We start from the raw sequence: 18,216 nt of genomic DNA, 5'->3' as shown, positions 1-18,216 counted from the left end.
CAGGAGTAAGTAATGCAGGGTGCAGGGGTCAGGTTGGAGGTTGAAGAAGTTATAAAACATCTTTATCATTATAGAAAAAGTCCAGATGAGTCGGACTCATCATTACTAAGTGATAATTACAGGCGGTAAGGAAATGGGGAATTGAATGAGAGTTTTTCTTCCTTGTGATGACTTTGCAGATACAGAGGAAGTGCAGACTGTGTTTGTTCTGTGGCGGGCGTGGCTCCCAGACATCCCTCTGTGCTGTGTATATAAAGGCGTCTCACCTGTCTGCAGAGTCTCACCTGTCTCAGTCCTCGGTGTCTCACCTGTCTCAGTCCTCGGAGCCTCACCTGTCTCAGTCCTCGGAGTCTCAGCTGTCTCAGTCCTCGGAGTGTCACCTGTCTCAGTCCACGGAGTCTCACCTGTCTCAGTCCTCGGAGTCTCACCTGTCTCAGTCCTCAGAGTCTCACCTGTCTCAGTCCTCAGAGTCTCACCTGTCTCAGTCCTCGACGTCTCACCTGTCTCAGTCCTCGGCGTCTCACCTGTCTCAGTCCTCGGAGTCTCCCCTGTCTCAGCTCGGCTCTTGTAAGGTGACCTCTGTACCTTCCTCCCATTCATCATGTCTAGGAAGGTGGCGGTGATCCTCTCGGGGTGTGGGGTGTACGATGGCAGTGAGATCCACGAATCCTCCGCTGTGTTGGTTCACCTGAGCCGAGCCGGAGTCCAGGTAAGTGATGGAAATTCTCATTGTGTTATTAGTGGATCTGGGCAGTTTGATGTCTGAATGTATTTCCTGCACACTGTATACCGTATATATATATATATATATATATATATATATATATATATATATATATATATATATATATATATATATATATATATAGATAGAATACAGACAATAGCGCTGTCACTTTTACACAGTTACTTATATATTGTACAGTCACATCAGTCCATGTACTCAGGAGCTTACAATCTAATGTCCCTAACTCACAGTACATATATACACATACCAGGGAGAACATACAAACTCCATGCACGTAGTGCTGTCAGGACCATCTTTAAGGTTTGAATTCCCTTATCCCTTGAAGATTTTGTCCCGTGCTGTGTCGGAGCACAGGACTGTGAACGCAGCCTAAATTTCTCAGTTACATTGGTGGTTAGTGTAAATCTTCTCATTACATTGGGGTTTGGTGTACAATCCTTTCATCACACTAGTGGCCAGTGTGAAAGCCCCCCTTACATTGGTGGTCCGAGTAAATCCCTCCTTACATTGGTGGTTACTATTAATGCTTTTATTACATTAGTGGTCAGTGTAAATCCCCATTACATTAGTGGTCAGTGTAAATCCCCATTACATTAGTGGTCAGTGTAAATTCCCATTACATTGGTGCTCAGTGTAAATTCCCATTACATTGGTGGTCAGTGTAACTCCCCATTACATTAGTGGTCAGTGTAGAAACTCCTCTTTATATTGGTAATCTGTAAAAAAAAAAAAAATCAAACTTGCATTTGTGGTCAAATCCTCCCTTACATTGGTTGTTCATGTAGAAGCCCTCTTTAAATTGGGGGTGAGTGTAAATCCCCCCTTACATTGGTGGCCAGTGTAGAAATTCCCCTTTGTTGGCTGTTGATGTAAAATCCCCCATCACATTGGTGATCAGTGTATATTTCCCTTTACATTGGTGGTAAGTGCATAATTGCTCTTACATTGGTGGTCAGTGTAAATCCCCCTTAACATTGGTAGTCAGTGTAGACATGTCACCTTACATTGGTGGTCAGTACAAATCTCGACAATAGATGTCAGTGTAAATTTCCCCTCACATGGGTGGTAATTGCAAATTCTCCATTATATTGGTGGTCAGTGTAGAATCCCCCACTATATACTTGCTAAAGATTCCCAGCTTTGCTCTTCATGATTCAGAATACTGTCTCCTAACTAATCCCATCCCCCACCACTGCTACTGATCCCATCAACCCCTCAGCATTGGCATTGATCATACCCTCCCCCCAGCATTGCCTCTGATCCCAGGAGTCTTAGGATACCTAGGAGTAGTGATGGCCGAACGGTTCGCCCGGCGGTCGTTTCGCGGCGAATTTCCGACTTTCGCCGTCCGCGGGTTCGAACGCCTTTTTCCGTCGTTCGCCCCGGCGGACTTACGTGTTTAATGTATACAAGAACTTTAACCTTTCGTGACACGTTTATCATGTGTTACAGGACAACCAATTGAGACATGACAGCTCATGGACACTTGGACATTCCCCCTAACCTATAAATACACCCGATCCGGTGGCCATTTTACATTCTTTCTTCTGTCACTGTAGGGAAAGGATCCTGTGTGGAGTAGGGACAGAGAAAACGCTAGCTATTTGGTACACAAAAGTTCTTTTCAGGACTGGTATAGGTGTTAGGTCAGCAGCCTGAGTTTCTTTTGTCAGTTTAGATAAAGGGACAGAGCGCTGTATGCTGCTATTTTAGGGACAGCTCAGCCAGATTAGTCTTTCTTCATCATCATCATCATCATCATCATTAGCTGTTACTATCAGGTCCACAAAAGAGCTGTTCCAGCTAATCGTTCCAGCCTACTCTTTTTTGCCAATTTGTATAGGGACAGGCAGGAAGCAGTGTGTCAGGCAGTGAGGATAATTTTAAAGACTTGCTGTTACTATTAGTTCCACAAAGGTTCTTTTCAGGACTGGTATCAGTGGTATGGTAATAGGCTTGTACACGTATAATATTCTTTCTTCCAAATATAGAAAGAATATTATACTTGACTGCTGCCCTTCTGCTGCAGTCTGCTAATCATTCACAACTCACTTGTTCCACAAAGCTCTTTATCAGGACTGGTAACTTGGTCTGTCTAGGGTGCTACGGTACATAGGCTTGGGTGCGGTACAGTCTGCTGTTCTGTAAGGACCGCTATCGGTCCACAATACATAGGGTTGCCGTGCACTACTGCTGACCGCTGCCCTATACTGCAGCAGTCCTTCATTGGTATAGGGACTGACGTACAGTCTGCTAATCACTAACACACAACCTGCTTGGTCCACAAAAGTTCTTATAAGGACTGGTAACTTGGTATAGGGTGCTACGGTACATAGGCCTGAGTGCGTTACAGTCTGCTGTTCTGTAAGGACCGCTATCGGTCCACAATACATAGGGTTGCCGTGCACTACTGCTGACCGCTGCCCTATACTGCAGCAGTCCTTCATTGGTATAGGGACTGACGTACAGTCTGCTAATCACTAACACACAACCTGCTTGGTCCACAAAAGTTCTTATAAGGACTGGTAACTTGGTATAGGGTGCTACGGTACATAGGCCTGAGTGCGTTACAGTCTGCTGTTCTGTAAGGACCGCTATCGGTCCACAATACATAGGGTTGCCGTGCACTACTGCTGACCGCTGCCCTATACTGCAGCAGTCCTTCAGCGGTATAGGGACTGACGCACAGTCTGCTAAACACTAACACACAACCTGCTTGGTCCACAAAAGTTTTTATAAGGACTGGTAACTTGGTATAGGGTGCTACGGTACATAGGCCTGAGTGCAGTACAGTCTGCTGTTCTGTAAGGACCGCTATCGGTCCACAATACATAGGGTTGCCGTGCACTACTGCTGACCGCTGCCCTATACTGCAGCAGTCCTTCATTGGTATAGGGACTGACGTACAGTCTGCTAATCACTAACACACAACCTGCTTGGTCCACAAAAGTTCTTATAAGGACTGGTAACTTGGTATAGGGTGCTACGGTACATAGGCCTGAGTGCGTTACAGTCTGCTGTTCTGTAAGGACCGCTATCGGTCCACAATACATAGGGTTGCCGTGCACTACTGCTGACCGCTGCCCTATACTGCAGCAGTCCTTCATTGGTATAGGGACTGACGTACAGTCTGCTAATCACTAACACACAACCTGCTTGGTCCACAAAAGTTCTTATAAGGACTGGTAACTTGGTATAGGGTGCTACGGTACATAGGCCTGAGTGCGTTACAGTCTGCTGTTCTGTAAGGACCGCTATCGGTCCACAATACATAGGGTTGCCGTGCACTACTGCTGACCGCTGCCCTATACTGCAGCAGTCCTTCAGCGGTATAGGGACTGACGCACAGTCTGCTAAACACTAACACACAACCTGCTTGGTCCACAAAAGTTTTTATAAGGACTGGTAACTTGGTATAGGGTGCTACGGTACATAGGCCTGAGTGCAGTACAGTCTGCTGTTCTGTAAGGACCGCTATCGGTCCACAATACATAGGGTTGCCGTGCACTACTGCTGACCGCTGCCCTATACTGCAGCAGTCCTTCATTGGTATAGGGACTGACGTACAGTCTGCTAATCACTAACACACAACCTGCTTGGTCCACAAAAGTTCTTATAAGGACTGGTAACTTGGTATAGGGTGCTACGGTACATAGGCCTGAGTGCGTTACAGTCTGCTGTTCTGTAAGGACCGCTATCGGTCCACAATACATAGGGTTGCCGTGCACTACTGCTGACCGCTGCCCTATACTGCAGCAGTCCTTCAGCGGTATAGGGACTGACGCACAGTCTGCTAAACACTAACACACAACCTGCTTGGTCCACAAAAGTTTTTATAAGGACTGGTAACTTGGTATAGGGTGCTACGGTACATAGGCCTGAGTGCAGTACAGTCTGCTGTTCTGTAAGGACCGCTATCGGTCCACAATACATAGGGTTGCCGTGCACTACTGCTGACCGCTGCCCTATACTGCAGCAGTCCTTCATTGGTATAGGGACTGACGTACAGTCTGCTAATCACTAACACACAACCTGCTTGGTCCACAAAAGTTCTTATAAGGACTGGTAACTTGGTATAGGGTGCTACGGTACATAGGCCTGAGTGCGTTACAGTCTGCTGTTCTGTAAGGACCGCTATCGGTCCACAATACATAGGGTTGCCGTGCACTACTGCTGACCGCTGCCCTATACTGCAGCAGTCCTTCATTGGTATAGGGACTGACGTACAGTCTGCTAATCACTAACACACAACCTGCTTGGTCCACAAAAGTTCTTATAAGGACTGGTAACTTGGTATAGGGTGCTACGGTACATAGGCCTGAGTGCGTTACAGTCTGCTGTTCTGTAAGGACCGCTATCGGTCCACAATACATAGGGTTGCCGTGCACTACTGCTGACCGCTGCCCTATACTGCAGCAGTCCTTCATTGGTATAGGGACTGACGTACAGTCTGCTAATCACTAACACACAACCTGCTTGGTCCACAAAAGTTCTTATAAGGACTGGTAACTTGGTATAGGGTGCTACGGTACATAGGCCTGAGTGCGTTACAGTCTGCTGTTCTGTAAGGACCGCTATCGGTCCACAATACATAGGGTTGCCGTGCACTACTGCTGACCGCTGCCCTATACTGCAGCAGTCCTTCAGCGGTATAGGGACTGACGCACAGTCTGCTAAACACTAACACACAACCTGCTTGGTCCACAAAAGTTTTTATAAGGACTGGTAACTTGGTATAGGGTGCTACGGTACATAGGCCTGAGTGCAGTACAGTCTGCTGTTCTGTAAGGACCGCTATCGGTCCACAATACATAGGGTTGCCGTGCACTACTGCTGACCGCTGCCCTATACTGCAGCAGTCCTTCATTGGTATAGGGACTGACGTACAGTCTGCTAATCACTAACACACAACCTGCTTGGTCCACAAAAGTTCTTATAAGGACTGGTAACTTGGTATAGGGTGCTACGGTACATAGGCCTGAGTGCGTTACAGTCTGCTGTTCTGTAAGGACCGCTATCGGTCCACAATACATAGGGTTGCCGTGCACTACTGCTGACCGCTGCCCTATACTGCAGCAGTCCTTCATTGGTATAGGGACTGACGTACAGTCTGCTAATCACTAACACACAACCTGCTTGGTCCACAAAAGTTCTTATAAGGACTGGTAACTTGGTATAGGGTGCTACGGTACATAGGCCTGAGTGCGTTACAGTCTGCTGTTCTGTAAGGACCGCTATCGGTCCACAATACATAGGGTTGCCGTGCACTACTGCTGACCGCTGCCCTATACTGCAGCAGTCCTTCATTGGTATAGGGACTGACGTACAGTCTGCTAATCACTAACACACAACCTGCTTGTTCCACAAAAGTTCTTATAAGGACTGGTAACTTGGTATAGGGTGCTACGGTACATAGGCCTGAGTGCGTTACAGTCTGCTGTTCTGTAAGGACCGCTATCGGTCCACAATACATAGGGTTGCCGTGCACTACTGCTGACCGCTGCCCTATACTGCAGCAGTCCTTCAGCGGTATAGGGACTGACGCACAGTCTGCTAAACACTAACACACAACCTGCTTGGTCCACAAAAGTTTTTATAAGGACTGGTAACTTGGTATAGGGTGCTACGGTACATAGGCCTGAGTGCAGTACAGTCTGCTGTTCTGTAAGGACCGCTATCGGTCCACAATACATAGGGTTGCCGTGCACTACTGCTGACCGCTGCCCTATACTGCAGCAGTCCTTCATTGGTATAGGGACTGACGTACAGTCTGCTAATCACTAACACACAACCTGCTTGGTCCACAAAAGTTCTTATAAGGACTGGTAACTTGGTATAGGGTGCTACGGTACATAGGCCTGAGTGCGTTACAGTCTGCTGTTCTGTAAGGACCGCTATCGGTCCACAATACATAGGGTTGCCGTGCACTACTGCTGACCGCTGCCCTATACTGCAGCAGTCCTTCATTGGTATAGGGACTGACGTACAGTCTGCTAATCACTAACACACAACCTGCTTGGTCCACAAAAGTTCTTATAAGGACTGGTAACTTGGTATAGGGTGCTACGGTACATAGGCCTGAGTGCGTTACAGTCTGCTGTTCTGTAAGGACCGCTATCGGTCCACAATACATAGGGTTGCCGTGCACTACTGCTGACCGCTGCCCTATACTGCAGCAGTCCTTCATTGGTATAGGGACTGACGTACAGTCTGCTAATCACTAACACACAACCTGCTTGTTCCACAAAAGTTCTTATAAGGACTGGTAACTTGGTATAGGGTGCTACGGTACATAGGCCTGAGTGCGTTACAGTCTGCTGTTCTGTAAGGACCGCTATCGGTCCACAATACATAGGGTTGCCGTGCACTACTGCTGACCGCTGCCCTATACTGCAGCAGTCCTTCATTGGTATAGGGACTGACGTACAGTCTGCTAATCACTAACACACAACCTGCTTGTTCCACAAAAGTTCTTATAAGGACTGGTAACTTGGTATAGGGTGCTACGGTACATAGGCTTGAGTGCGGTACAGTCTGCTGTTCTGTAAGGACCGCTATCGGTCCACAATAGATAGGGTTGACGTGCACCACTGCTGACCGCTGCCCTATACTGCAGCAGTCCTTCAGCGGTATAGGGACTGACGTACAGTCTGCTAAACACTAATACACAACCTGCTTGGTCCACAAAAGTTCTTATAAGGACTGGTAACTTGGTATAGGGTGCTACGGTACATAGGCTTGAGTGCGGTACAGTCTGCTGTTCTGTAAGGACCGCTATAGGTCCACAATAGATAGGGTTGACGTGCACCACTGCTGACCGCTGCCCTATACTGCAGCAGTCCTTCAGCGGTATAGGGACTGACGTACAGTCTGCTAAACACTAATACACAACCTGCTTGGTCCACAAAAGTTCTTATAAGGACTGGTAACTTGGTATAGGGTGCTACGGTACATAGGCTTGAGTGCGGTACAGTCTGCTGTTCTGTAAGGACCGCTATAGGTCCACAATAGATAGGGTTGACGTGCACCACTGCTGACCGCTGCCCTATACTGCAGCAGTCCTTCAGCGGTATAGGGACTGACGTACAGTCTGCTAAACACTAATACACAACCTGCTTGGTCCACAAAAGTTCTTATAAGGACTGGTAACTTGGTATAGGGTGCTACGGTACATAGGCTTGAGTGCGGTACAGTCTGCTGTTCTGTAAGGACCGCTATAGGTCCACAATAGATAGGGTTGACGTGCACCACTGCTGACCGCTCACCTATACTGCAGCAGTCCTTCAGCGGTATAGGGACTAAGAGTTTTGTCACAGGGTCATTTAAAAAATGACATGCAGAGGAAGAGGCAGGCCCTTCCGCAGGGGTGGTAGGGGTAGGGCAGGAGCAACAGGCTTGAGCCAAAGTGGGAAGTTGCAGAAGGTGCGTTCAATTACTTTAAAGGATGCACCAGACTTGGTTGAGTGGCTCGCTCAGCCTTACTCTTCTGCACCCTCCTCATCCTCTCGATCTGCACCCTCTTCTTCACTCTCTGCTATGTGCACCCCCAAAGACACTACCACCAACAACACGACCACCACCACCACCACCACATACCTTCCGCTTGAGTCACTGGAATTATTTTCCGATCCATATCAAGAGGACATTTCTGATGCGCAGCCACTCTTGGTATTGGATCAGGAAGAGGAGGTAGCAACAAGCGCTACTCAGCAGTCTGACGCCAGTACCCAGATCAGCCCAAGGAGGAGGTTGGTCCCCGGTGTTGCTGCCTACTCTACTTATAGCGGTGGGGAAGGTGACGTTGATGATGACGTGTCTAGTGATGTCACGTGGGTGCCCACAAGAGAGGAAGAGGAGGGGAGTTCAGAGGGAGATATGGACCAGCAGATAGGGAGGAGAAGCAGCAATGACTTACATTGCACAGCAGGGACAAAGCAGACTGCAAATGTATCAGGAGCGAGTCATCGACCATGTACGGTCACATCTGGCGCTCCCAGGACACCGGCACATGGCTCCGCAGTGTGGGCTTTTTTTAACGTGTCCGCTGCTGACAATAGCGTTGCCATCTGCAATCTTTGCAGTCAACGCGTTAGTCGCGGTAAGCCCAATACTCACCTAGGGACGACCGCCTTAAGAAGGCACATGAGCAGCCATCACCGAGCCCAGTGGGAGCAACGGAACACACAAAGCCACACTGCAGGCTCTCACCGTCCAGCCTCGTCTTCTACTTCTCCTTCTCCTCTCTCCTCACAATTGTCCTCCACTCCACCTTCCATCACGCCAAGCTCACATTTTTCTGCAAAAAGGCAGGCTTCCGTGGGCCTAATGTTTGAGCGTAAAAAAATGATGACGCCGGATAACCCTCTTGCCCAACGGTTGGCGGCTGGCTTGTCAGAACTCATAGCCCGCCAACTACTGCCATATAAACTGGTGGACTCGGAGGCCTTTCGCAAATTTGTGGCCATTGGAACACCACAATGGAAGGTCCCAGGAAGGAAGTATTTCTCAGAGAAGGGCATCCCAGAGCTATATGGCCATGTTCAGCGGCAAGTGAATGTATCTCTGGCACACAGTGTCGGTGCCAAGATACATCTGACCACAGACACGTGGTCTAGCAAACACGGGCAGGGAAGGTATATCAGTTTTACTGCCCACTGGGTGAACCTTCTGACGGCCGTCAAGCATGTAACCCGTGGCACCCGTGTAGATTTGGTTTTACCGCCACGGATTGCATGCAGGCCTGACTCTTCTTCTCCTCCTCCTACTCCATCCTCCTCCCTCTCCTCCTCAGCTGCCTCCTCCTTTTCCGCTGCTAGCGTCTCTTCCACTGCACCGCCCAAGCTCCCCAGAACCTATTCCACATGCCAGGTGAGACGTTGCCATGCCGTGCTGCGTCTGTTGTGCCTGGAAGCAAAGAGCCACACTGGCCCGGCACTCCTTTCAGCTTTGCGTTCACAGGCAGATGAGTGGCTAACACCGCTCAATTTGACAGTTGGTAAAGTGGTGTGTGACAACGGTGCCAATCTGCTTAGCGCATTGAAACAGGGCAAAATCACGCACGTGCCGTGCATGGCACACGTCTTAAACTTGGTCGTGCAGCGATTCCTTGTCAAATACCCTGGGGTCCAGGACATCTTGCGGCAGGCAAGGAAAATCTCGGCCCATTTCAGAAGATCTTACACGGCCATGGCTCGCCTTGCTGACATTCAGCGGCGACACCATCTGCCGGTCAGACGTCTTATTTGCGATTGCCCGACGCGATGGAACTCAACCTTCTATATGCTTGATAGGCTGCTCCAGCAGAAACGTGCAGTTAACGTCTACCTGTATGAACTCTGCGAAAGAAACGGTTCTGGGGAGCTGGGTTTTTTTTCACCGCGCCAGTGGCTGCTCATGCGCGACACATGCAGACTTCTGCGGCCATTTGAGGAGATCACCAAACTGGTCAGTCGCAGCCATGGCGCCATCAGTGACATGGTACCTTATGCCTTCTTTCTGGAGCGTGCATTGCGTCGTGTCATTGATCAGGCTGTGGAGGAGCAGGAGCGGGAAGATGAGGAAGTCGCAATGCTGGATGAATTCCCAGGGGGGGCTACTCTATCTGAGACAAGTCAACAACAGGAGTCTGATGAGGAGTCAGAGGAGGATGGTGCCGGGGCGGATGAGCAGGAGCAAGAAGAGCATGCTTTAAACCTTTCTGGGATCCCTGTTGTGCGAGGATGGGGAGAGGAGAATGAAGAGGACGACATTATCCTGGATGATGAGCAGGAGCCAGGCCACCACACCGCTTCCACTTTAGTGCAAATGGGGGCCTTCATGCTCCAGTGTTTTAATAGGGACCCCCGTATAAAAAGCATGAGGGTCAAGGACCAGTACTGGGTGGCAACGTACTTAGACCCCCGGTACAAACACAAAATGGCGGAAATGTTACCGCCGTCGCAGAGGGCTGTCAGAATGCAGCACTTCCAGGCCTTGCTTCGAGAAATGCTGCATTCTGCTTTTGCGTGCGCTGGCAGAGGAGCAATTCCCACTCCCAGAGAAGGATTTGCGGGTACCAATCCAACAGCGCCTGCAAGAAGAGGCCGGTTTGAAGATGTGTTGGTGACTTCGGATATGAGGTCATTCTTTCAGCCGACCCATCGACAGGTGTCATCCGGATCCAGCATCAGGGAACGCCTAGACCGTCAGGTGTCCGACTACATTGGGTTAACGGCCGATGTGGACGCTCTGAGGAGTGATGAACCCCTAGACTACTGGGTGGGCAGGCTTGACCTCTGGCCAGAGCTTGCCCAATTTGCAATCGAACTGTTGGCTTGCCCCTCATCCAGTGTCCTGTCCGAAAGGACGTTCAGCGCAGCAGGGGGGATTGTGACCGATAAGCGTACTCGCCTAGCTCACCACAGTGTTAACTACCTCACATTTCTAAAAATGAATGAGGCATGGATCTCGGAGGAATTCAACACATGTGATCAGTAGACCATGTATATGTCTATAAACAATTTTTGGAATCAAGCACACAGACCTTCTTAATTCATTTGGCTCACTTCCCTGACCCAAAAAAGCACACCGTACTATATGCCCCTACCCTCCTCTTTGAAGAGGTTGAGCGGTGTCATATTTCTACTGGGGCTGCTTATTATGAGGGGTTCCCACCATCCCTGTGCTGTGCTGACTTCCTCCTGGGTGTTCTTATTATGAGGGGCTCCCACCATCCCTGTGCTGTGCTGACTTCCTCCTGGGGGTTCTTATTATGAGGGGATCACACCATCCCTGTGCTGTGCTGACTTCCTCCTGGGGCTGCTTACGGTGCTGCTGTCAGCGCTGTATGTCACGGAGCTGCTGTCAGCGCTGTATGTCACGGAGCTGCTGTCAGCGCTGTATGTCACGGTGCTGCTGTCAGCGCTGTATGTCACGGAGCTGCTGTCAGCGCTGTATGTCACGGAGCTGCTGTCAGCGCTGTATGTCACGGAGCTGCTGTCAGCGCTGTATGTCACGGAGCTGCTGTCAGCGCTGTATGTCACGGAGCTGCTGTCAGCGCTGTATGTCACGGAGCTGCTGTCAGCGCTGTATGTCACGGAGCTGCTGTCAGCGCTGTATGTCACGGAGCTGCTGTCAGCGCTGTATGTCACGGAGCTGCTGTCAGCGCTGTATGTCACGGTGCTGCTGTCAGCGCTGTATGTCACGGAGCTGCTGTCAGCGCTGTATGTCACGGAGCTGCTGTCAGCGCTGTATGTCACGGAGCTGCTGTCAGCGCTGTATGTCACGGAGCTGCTGTCAGCGCTGTATGTCACGGAGCTGCTGTCAGCGCTGTATGTCACGGTGCTGCTGTCAGCGCTGTATGTCACGGAGCTGCTGTCAGCGCTGTATGTCACGGAGCTGCTGTCAGCGCTGTATGTCACGGAGCTGCTGTCAGCGCTGTATGTCACGGAGCTGCTGTCAGCGCTGTATGTCACGGAGCTGCTGTCAGCGCTGTATGTCACGGTGCTGATGTCAGTGCTCTGTATTACGGTGCTGCTGTCAGTGCTCTGTATCTCCTGCACCCTCTTGTTTGCCTACCCTGGTCCCTGACCTTCCCTCTCCTCCATTGCCTTCATTAGCTCCATAGTCCTGAATTGTCAGAACAATTTCCCAAATAAAAAAAAAATGCTTGTAGTTATCGATCCCAAATTCACCTCATACATGTATTATGCTATTGTCCAGGTGGTGGGACTACGTGCTACCCCCTAATAATTACCCCGTGGCCGCAAATTCGACCTAAAGGTTTGCGAAATTCGCCTCCCATTGAAGTCAATGGAGCCCGCGGCGAACGGTCGTTTTCGCGAACGTTTGTGCCCGTTCGCGTTTCGCGTTCGCGAAACGTCCCGTCGGAAGTTCGTCCATCACTACCTAGGAGTTTTATGTCTATTGATGGGTCCCCTCGCTGCCCCAGTCTATAGTGTGCAGGTAGTGAGGAGTTGATGCGCTGTAACCTTTAGCAACCAATCGGTGAGCTGTAATGATGTGCACTAACCTCTTGCAGCCAATCATTGAGCGGTAAGGATATGCAGTAACCTCTAGGAACCAATCAGTGAGCAGTATTGAGGTACAGTAACCTCTAGGAACCAATAAGTGAGCAGTATTGATGTACTCTAGCAACCAATCAACATTACATAATTATATCATTACATTGTTATATAGACGGATAGAAGAAAACCCATTTATGGGATAGAGAATGAGGGGGAGAAATAGGAGAAGGATACATCCTCTCTATAGATTGTGAGGATGATGATGATGAGGATGATGATGATATTTATGATGATGAGGATGATGATGATTCCATTCCTCAGTGTATTTCGGGGGAGTAATTTCCCAGTATTGGAATGTACTAATAGTCGGTGGTGTTCTCCTCCCCCGCAGTATACGATCTTCGCCCCGGACATCGATCACATGCATGTGGTGGACCATGTGAAGGGACAGCCCACCGAGGAGAAGCGCAATGTCCTGACAGAGAGCGCCCGCATCGCCCGAGGAACGATCTCCGACCTGAAAGATCTGAAAGTCAGCGAATTTCACGCACTAATCATACCGGGTACGGCAGCCAATCAAAACACCCGGAAATTTCCACATTACATGGAAACTTCTTTGTTGCTGGGGAGACCCAATCTACCTCCATGTCCTGATTGTCATTGGCAGAGAATGTGATGGATAAACTAATATATTACAGTTGTCCCCAGAACAGGAAGTGAGGGGAAATCCAATCTATTACAGTTGTTCCCAGAACAGGAAGTGGGCGTGGTCTCCCCATGGGGTCACTTGCAGTAGAAAAACAAACCTTTCTCTACTCCCAAACCTACAAAGGATACAATCTTTGGTCTTATTATAATGATATAATCATGTGATCAGAATGCTGATTGGTGGCTATTTTTTGTCCTTCAGGTGGTTTTGGGGTCGCTAAGAATTTGTCTACATGGGCTGTGCAGGGGAAGGAATGCTCCATCCTGAAACCCATCGAGGAGACGATTAAATCTTTCCATTCCGGCCATAAGCCGATCGGTCTGTGCTGCATCTCCCCGGTGCTGGCCGCAAAACTCATCCCAGGATGTGAGGTCACCGTGGGCTGTGACACCGAGTGTGAGAAGTAAGTCACCCTCTTCGATCTCTACCTCTATAACCGTTCATCGTTCTCTATCTCTATAATCGTTCATCGTTCTCTATCTCTATGATCGTTCTCTATCTCTATGATCGTTCTCTATCTCTATGATCGTTCTCTATCTCTATGATCGTCCTCTATCTCTATGATCGTCCTCTATCTCTATGATCGTCCTCTATCTCTATGATCGTTCTCTATCTCTATGATCGTTCTCTATCTCTATGATCGTCCTCTATCTCTATGATCGTCCTCTATCTCTATGATCGTCCTCTATCTCTATGATCGTCCTCTATCTCTATGATCGTTCTCTATCTCTATGATCGTTCTCTACCTCTATGATTGTTCTCTACCTCTATGATTGTTCTCTACCTCTATGATTGTTCTCTACCTCTATGATTGTTCTCTACCTCTATGATCGTTCTCTACCTCTATGATCGTTCATCGTTCTCTATCTCTATGATCGTTCTCTACCTCTATGATTGTTGATCGTTCTCTATGATCATTCTCTACCTCTATGATTGTTGATCATTCTCTATCTCTATGATCGTTCTCTACCTCTATGATCATTCATCGTTCTCTATCTCTATGATCGTTCTCTACCTCTATAATCGTTCATCGTTCTCTATCTCTATGATCGTTCTCTACCTCTATGATCGTTCATCTTTCTCTATCTCTATGATCGTTCTCTACCTCTATGATTGTTGATCGTTCATTGTCTCTGTGATCGTTGATCGTTCTCTGTCTCTGTGATCCTTGATCGTTCTCTATCTCTATGATCGTTCATCGTTCTCTATCTATATTTAGGTGGCCGTACGCCGGGACCGCCGGAGCCATTAAAGAACTCGGTTGTAAACACGTCAACAAGCAGGTGAATGAGGTCCACGTGGACACCAAAAATAAACTGGTCACCAACTGCGCCTTCATGAGCAACAGTCCGCTGGACCAGATCTACGATGGTGTCGGGGAAATGGTCAAAGCTCTACTGAAGCTTCTATAACCTAAAACTATAAACCTGGAGCCAGAAATGTCACGGATTGTCAGTATTGGGATAACATTGTCATATGTTCAGTGTGGAGAGAGACGTCTATTTATTAATCTGAAATAAAGTGTAATATCATATATGCAGTATAGAACGCTCTAATGTCTGTTGTATGTTCTCTGAGGCCTCATCCTCGGTGCTTAGGGGAGAACTGGGACAGGAATCGGATATATGTGGGGAAGAAGACGGAAATTTTACTTCAAGCATATAAAAAAGAAAAATCATTTTTATTGATAAAGCCAGAAATCCATCTGGGTCTCATTGGGGGATTTGCCTATCATTCATGTCCTGAAAATGAGGGGACATCTCCCAAAGTGAGGGGACGTCCCCCAAAGTGAGGGGACATCTCCCAAAGTGAGGGAACATCTCCCAATGTAGGGGGACATCTCCCAAAGTGGGGGGACGTCTCCCAAAGTGAGGGGACGTCTCCCAACGTGAGGGGACATCTCCCAAAGTGAGGGGACGTCCCCCAAAGGGAGGGACACTTCCCAAAGTGAGGGGATGTCTCCCAAAATGAGGGGACATCTTTCAAATTTAGAGGACATATCCCAAAGTGAGGAGACATCTTCTAAAGTGCACAACAAAGTAATGGGACATTTCCCAAAATGAGGGGGCATTTCCCAAAGTGAGAATTTGAGAAAACATCTCCCACGGTTAAGGGACATTTGCCAAAGTGAGGAGACACCTCCCAAAGTCAAAGGACATCTCCCACAGTGAGGAGACATCTCCCAAAGTGAGGAGACATCTTCCAAAGTGAAGGGATGTTTCCCAAATTTTGGGGAAGCATCCGAAAAGTCAGAGGACATCTCCCAAAGTGAGGGGACATCTTTCAGAGTGAGGGGAAACACATCAACATGCAGGTGAATGAGGTCAACCTGCCCTTTTGAGCAACAGTCCACTGGCCAGATCTCCGATGGCATCCAGGAAATGGTTAATGCTCTTCTGAAGCTTCCTTAACCTAAAAAGGGAAAACTGAAGCCAAAAATGTCACAGATTGTCAGTATTGTGATAACATTGTCAATTGTTCAGTGTACTAGGAATTTACACCACTGGGATCACTGGGAATCTACACCACTGGGGACCACAAGGAATCTATTTCACTGGATCACTAGGAATCTATTTCACCAGGGGGGTCACCAGGAATCTACTCCACTGGGATCACTGGGAATATACTCCACTGAGATCACAAGGAATCTACTCCACTGGGGTCACTGGGAATATACTCCATTGGGATCACAAGAAATCTACTCCACTGGGTTACTAGGAATCTATTCCACTGGCATCACTGGGAATATACTCCACTGGGGGTCACTAGGAATCCACTCTACTGGGGATCACTGGGAATCTACTCCACTGGGGGTCACTAGGAATCCACTCTACTGGGGATCACTGGGAATCTACTCCACTGGGGTCACTGGGAATATACTCCACTGAGATCACAAGGAATCTACTCCACTGGGTCAAAAGGAATCTATTCCACTGGGGTCACTGGGAATATACTCCATTGGGATCACAAGAAATCTACTCCACTGGGTTACTAGGAATCTATTCCACTGGCATCACTGGGAATATACTCCACTGGGGGTCACTAGGAATCCACTCCACTAGGGATCACTAGGAATCTACTGCACTGGGGTCACTAGGAATCGACTCCACTAAGGGTCACTGGGAATTTACTGCACTGGTGATCACAACGAATTCACTCCACTGGAGATCACAAAGAATTTACTCCACTTGGTGTCACTGGGAATCTACTCCACTAGGGATCACTAGGAATCTACTGCACTGGGGGCGCTGGGAATTTACTGCACTGGGAACACTAGGAATCTACTTCACTGGAGATCACTAAGAATTGACTCCGCTTGGTGTCACTGGGAATCTACTCCACTAGGAATCTACTGCACTGGGGGTCACTAGGAATCTACTCCACTTGGTGTCACTGGGAATCTACTCCACTGGGGTCACTGGGAATCTACTCCACTGGGGTCACTGGTAATCTACTCCACTGGGGTCACTGGGAATCTACTCCACTGGGGGTCACTAGGAATCTACTCCACTTGGGGTCACTGGGAATCTACCCCACTGGGGGTCACTGGAATCTACTCCACCGGGGGGTCACTAGGAATCTACCGCACTGGGGTCACTGGGAATCTATCTCTGGTGATCCCGCCATGGAGGTCTTTTCAAAGACACTTCCTTTTATAGGGTGACAATGCTCAGGCCCCTCCTCCCTTTTATGCTCCTGGGTTGTCACCCTGTCACATGGGCTTCCCATGGTTTCACCGGTTATGAACTACTTCCTGGCCTAAGGTGGTGGCTCAGAGATGACACAATCATATAAATCCTGGAGCCTATGCAGTTCCTGGCTGTGGTCACGAATGTCTGAAACAGATCAGCCCCTGCGGCAGCCTCTCACCTTGTGACTTGCTACAAAGTCACAATGTACAGTCTGATCACTGGTGGAGAGGAGACTAAGGAAATGTTCCATCCTGCCTGCAGCAGACTGATGACATCATTTCAGCCTAGGCAAAGTCCCTGATTGGAGCTGAAGGAAGGCTTCCTCTGATCACTGGTCCCATCACTGTACATTGTTGGACATTTCTAGATACAGATTTGCATTATTTCTGGAAGATCCTCTGTGAGGAAAGTTGTGATTTTTGTGGTTCTTGTTGGAGAAATGAGAAGTGATCCTCGAAGTTTGTTCCTCGTATCTCCAGAAGTCACATTGCTGGTTGTCAGAGATGGACACCCTGTCACATGTCACCCCCATGAGTCATAGAATAACTTTATTTGTCTCCCCATACGGAATGATTTGTGTCCCGAGGGAGAGAACCTTTATCCCAAAGTTTTGGCACCACCAGCACAGAATGTATGTAATGCAAGGGGTACTAGAGTGTGCTGGAGAGTCTCTGGATGCTGGCTGCTAGGGGGATCCATGATCGAGGAGGGGGGGGCATTTATTGTTGTTGGGGGTCTAGTGTTGCTGAGGAGGTTTATTATTGCTGGTGGAGGATCTCTTGTTACTGGAGAGGATTAATTGTTGCTGGGATGGATCTACGGTTCAGGGAGGGGTCTACTGTTGCTGGCTGCAGGGAGATCTAGTGTTGCTAGTGGGAGTCTATTGTTGCTAGGGTGGGGGTATTTTTTTGTGGTGGCTCTTTTGATGCTGGGGGCATCTATTGTTGCTGGGAAGATCTATTGTTTCTTGGGGTCTATTATTGATGGGAGGGGGTGTCTATTGTTGTCAGCTGCTGAAGATCTATTTTATTGCTTTTCTTGTTATCGGTATCAAATTCCATA

The 18,216-nt window shown here is 48.6% G+C and overlaps 1 protein-coding gene across 1 annotated transcript; it reads left to right on the top strand.

The window, feature by feature from the left end:
- Positions 1–226: 226 nt before the first annotated feature.
- Positions 227–15,010, top strand: LOC143973801 (putative glutamine amidotransferase-like class 1 domain-containing protein 3B, mitochondrial). The gene is made up of 4 exons (XM_077474661.1): positions 227–709; positions 13,145–13,316; positions 13,664–13,865; positions 14,682–15,010. Exons 1-4 carry the CDS (start codon positions 602–604, stop codon positions 14,872–14,874), a joined length of 675 nt encoding a protein of 224 aa, XP_077330787.1. The 5' UTR covers positions 227–601; the 3' UTR covers positions 14,875–15,010.
- The last annotated feature ends 3,206 nt before the right edge of the window (positions 15,011–18,216 follow it).

Source organism: Lithobates pipiens, unplaced genomic scaffold (assembly GCF_037356315.1).
Source record: "Lithobates pipiens isolate NorthernLeopardFrog02 unplaced genomic scaffold, aLitPip1_a1.2 Scaffold_1, whole genome shotgun sequence".
NCBI lineage: Eukaryota > Metazoa > Chordata > Amphibia > Anura > Ranidae > Lithobates > Lithobates pipiens.
Note: the sequence above shows the minus strand (reverse complement) of the source record. Positions and strands in the feature narration are given on the sequence as shown.